Source organism: Fonticula alba (assembly GCF_000388065.1).
Source record: "Fonticula alba strain ATCC 38817 unplaced genomic scaffold supercont2.3, whole genome shotgun sequence".
Classification (NCBI taxonomy): domain Eukaryota; order Rotosphaerida; family Fonticulaceae; genus Fonticula; species Fonticula alba.
Window position 1 is genome coordinate 1,178,463 of NW_009242973.1, and position 2,868 is coordinate 1,181,330.

The window sequence follows — 2,868 nt, forward strand, 5'->3', positions numbered from 1 at the left end:
CTGCACCAGGAACCGGATGGTCGAGTCGAAGTCCCCAACACGATACAGCAGCATGACCTGCTTCTTGGGCAGGCGGGTCAGCAGGTAGCCCACCGCGCCAACCGGATCGGCGATGGCCTCCACGCGGACACAGTTCCGCAGGACGATGGACGGGTCGACCGTGGCGTCGTCACCGGTGAACAGGATGCCCGGGCAATCCAGCAGACGGATGTTCTTGTCCAGGATGACCTCCTGCGCGGTCTTGGTGAAGCCGGCCACCGCGCCGACGCCGCACACGCGCGACCGCCGCAGCGAGTTGATGAGGGACGACTTGCCGACATTCGGGAAGCCCACCACACCCACGCGCAGGCTGGTCTTGATGTCGTGGCTGCGGCTGTAGTTCTTCAGCAGGCGAATCAGCGAGTCGGCACCCAGGCACTCGGAGGTGGTGATGGCGGCGCTGTCATCCGACCCGCCGGACGAGGCAGCCGCATTCAGGGCCCCGGACGACCCGTGGCCGATGTTGGTCCGCTGCTGCTGGGTGCTGGCCTTGAAGGCGATGGTCGGGAACTCATGGCTCAGGTACTTGATCCAGGCCTCGACATTCTTGCGCGGCACCAGGTCCACCTTGTTCAGGACCAGGATGATCTTCTTGTCGCCGCCGCCGGCCTTGAGGATCATCTCCTCGATCTGGGGCGACCGGCAGCCCAGCGGGTCGCGCGCGTCCAGCACCTGCAGGATGACATCGGCCGCCTCGACCACCTTGCGGAACTCCCGGTAGTACGCCCGGCGGGAGTTGTCATTCACCTGGAGCCCGGCCTCGCCCTGCATGCTGCGCTGGGCGTCGGTGCTCTTGCGGCGCTGCTCGCGCTCGGACTGGGCCGCGCGGCGCTCGGCCCGCTGCTGCAGATCCTCCACCGTGCGGGCCTCCTCCTCCAGGAGGGCCTCCTCGCGCTTCAGCTGCGAAGCCTGGATCTGCTTGGCGCGATACGCCTCGCGCTTGGCCTCGCGATCGATGCGGGCCTGAGGGGCCGGCGGCCGGTGTCAGTCACACATGCCGAGCAGGAAGGCCGGGCGCCCGGCCGGCACACGAAGGGCCCCGCGCGGAGGGGACACGCACCTGCTCCTTGGCCTCGAGCACCTGCTGGACCAGGCGGTCCTTGAAGGGCCAGAGGGACGGAATGCCGGGGTCCTTCTTGACTGCAGGTCGGGAGGTCAGTATGTCTGATGGCCGGGGGTGGGCCGCCGGAGGAAAGCAACAACAAAAAGGACCCAGGGGGGGGGGGGGGGCTTTGGAGCATGGCAGGAGGGCAGCCCGAGGGGAAGCACGCACGGCGGTGGGTGTTGGGGTTGGCACGCGCGGCCTTCTTGGCCTTGCGGTTGTGATCGCGCACATTGCGGGCGATCTTGTACTTGAGGTACGCCGACATGCGGTTCGAGCCGTGCTCTGGGGATCGACGAGCGCATGTTAGAGCAGGGCCACGGGGAGCCGGGTGTATGTGCGGCATGCGGGACAAGGGAGCCGGGGCAAATCTGGGCAACGCCGAAACGCACTCTTGGGGACCATGGTGCGTTCGTTCGTGGAAACAACTCTGCGGACAGGAGGGGGGGGGGGGGGGGGGGGTCAACAAGGGACACGCGCGGGGGGGGGGGGGAGTGAGGGAGAGTGAGGGAGAGGGAGAGAGGGAGAGGGAAAAGCAAGGCAGAGGGGGAGAGATACATGGAAAAAGGCTACAGAACGAAAGGGGGTGACCCACCTCGCGCCGAGAATGCCCCCCGGGCCCGGGCCTCTTCACATGGAGGGGCCGAGAAGGGAGCCCGGTACGCGGGGCCAGTTTCCCCCGCCCCGGCCGGGCCTGGCCGCCAACACGCGTGTCCCCCCCCCCCTCCCCCCACCCACCCCGTCACACGCACGGCGGCGCAGGGACAAGGGCGGGAGATGGGCGGACGCCGCCCGGCACACCACCACACGGGCCACCCGCGCCGGCCGGTGTCTGTGTCCGCCCCGGTTCCCTCGCTCCCCCGGCGACCGGGAAACCCGAAAGAGAGCCCCCCCCCCCGCCGGAGAAAACCACCGCGAAGCAATGGGGGACGCGGGGGCGGCGCGCGGACGTGCGCGGCACGGCCCGCGAAGGGCGCCGCATGGCCAGCGTCGTGATCACTGTGCGTCGGCAGTCTATTGTGTGTATTGGGGGCGCCAGGTGCCAATGGAGTGCGGGTGGCCGCGGCTACTTGCGGCTCTTCTTCTGGGCCGGGGGGCGGGCCGCGTCGGCAGCTGCGGCCGCAGCCACGCCCGGCCGCTTGGCCTTGCGCTTGGTCTCCAGCTCATCAAACTGCCCGGACATCATGGTCTTCGGGGGGGGGGGGGGCGGGTGTCGTGGCCATCGTTCGTGGTCACCAAGCAGGGCCAGGGGAGAGGGGGGCACATCGTGTGAGTGTGTGCCAGTGGGCGCGGGGCGGCAATAAAGGGGGGCGGGGGCGTCCCCGCCCGGCAGCAACGGAGGGGCGAAAGGGAGAGAGGGGCAAACGCGTACCGACACGGCCTGCTTCTGGGCCGCCATGATGGTGTTCAGGCCACGCAGGACCTCGGGCTCGGAGACCTCCAGCTCGTCCATCTTCTGTCCGACGCGCGCCTCAATCGCATGAACCAACTCAATGTCGGTCTCGGTGATGAGGGTGACCGAGCGACCGGCCCGGCCGGCACGACCGGCACGACCGATCCGGTGGATGTAGTCCGTCGGGGCGGCCGGCACGTCGTAGTTGATGACCGCATGGACGTGGGGGATGTCGAGACCACTGTGTTTTGCGGGGGGAGGGACGGGGCGGAGACAGTTGGCGGATCGGATGAGAGGGTGCCAAGAAATAAGAAAGGGGATGGCGGGGGGCGGG

The 2,868-nt window shown here is 68.8% G+C and overlaps 2 protein-coding genes across 2 annotated transcripts in view; both read right to left on the reverse strand.

The window, feature by feature from the left end:
• Positions 1 to 1,546, reverse strand: part of H696_02044 (hypothetical protein) — a gene marked incomplete at both ends in the record, with an annotated part of 4,686 nt that extends 3,140 nt beyond the window's left edge. The window contains 4 exons of the mRNA XM_009495945.1: positions 7 to 1,002; positions 1,100 to 1,179; positions 1,313 to 1,426; positions 1,534 to 1,546. Coding sequence (XP_009494220.1) covers positions 7 to 1,002; positions 1,100 to 1,179; positions 1,313 to 1,426; positions 1,534 to 1,546 — 1,203 coding nt within the window. The remainder of the gene's footprint in view (positions 1 to 6; positions 1,003 to 1,099; positions 1,180 to 1,312; positions 1,427 to 1,533) is intronic.
• Positions 1,547 to 2,141: 595 nt separating this feature from the next.
• Positions 2,142 to 2,868, reverse strand: part of H696_02045 (hypothetical protein) — a 3,208-nt gene continuing 2,481 nt past the window's right edge. Inside the window, exons 7-8 of the mRNA XM_009495946.1 lie at positions 2,514 to 2,775; positions 2,142 to 2,330 (exon numbers count right to left, since the gene is read on the reverse strand). Coding sequence (XP_009494221.1) covers positions 2,208 to 2,330; positions 2,514 to 2,775 — 385 coding nt within the window. The 3' untranslated portion in view covers positions 2,142 to 2,207. The remainder of the gene's footprint in view (positions 2,331 to 2,513; positions 2,776 to 2,868) is intronic.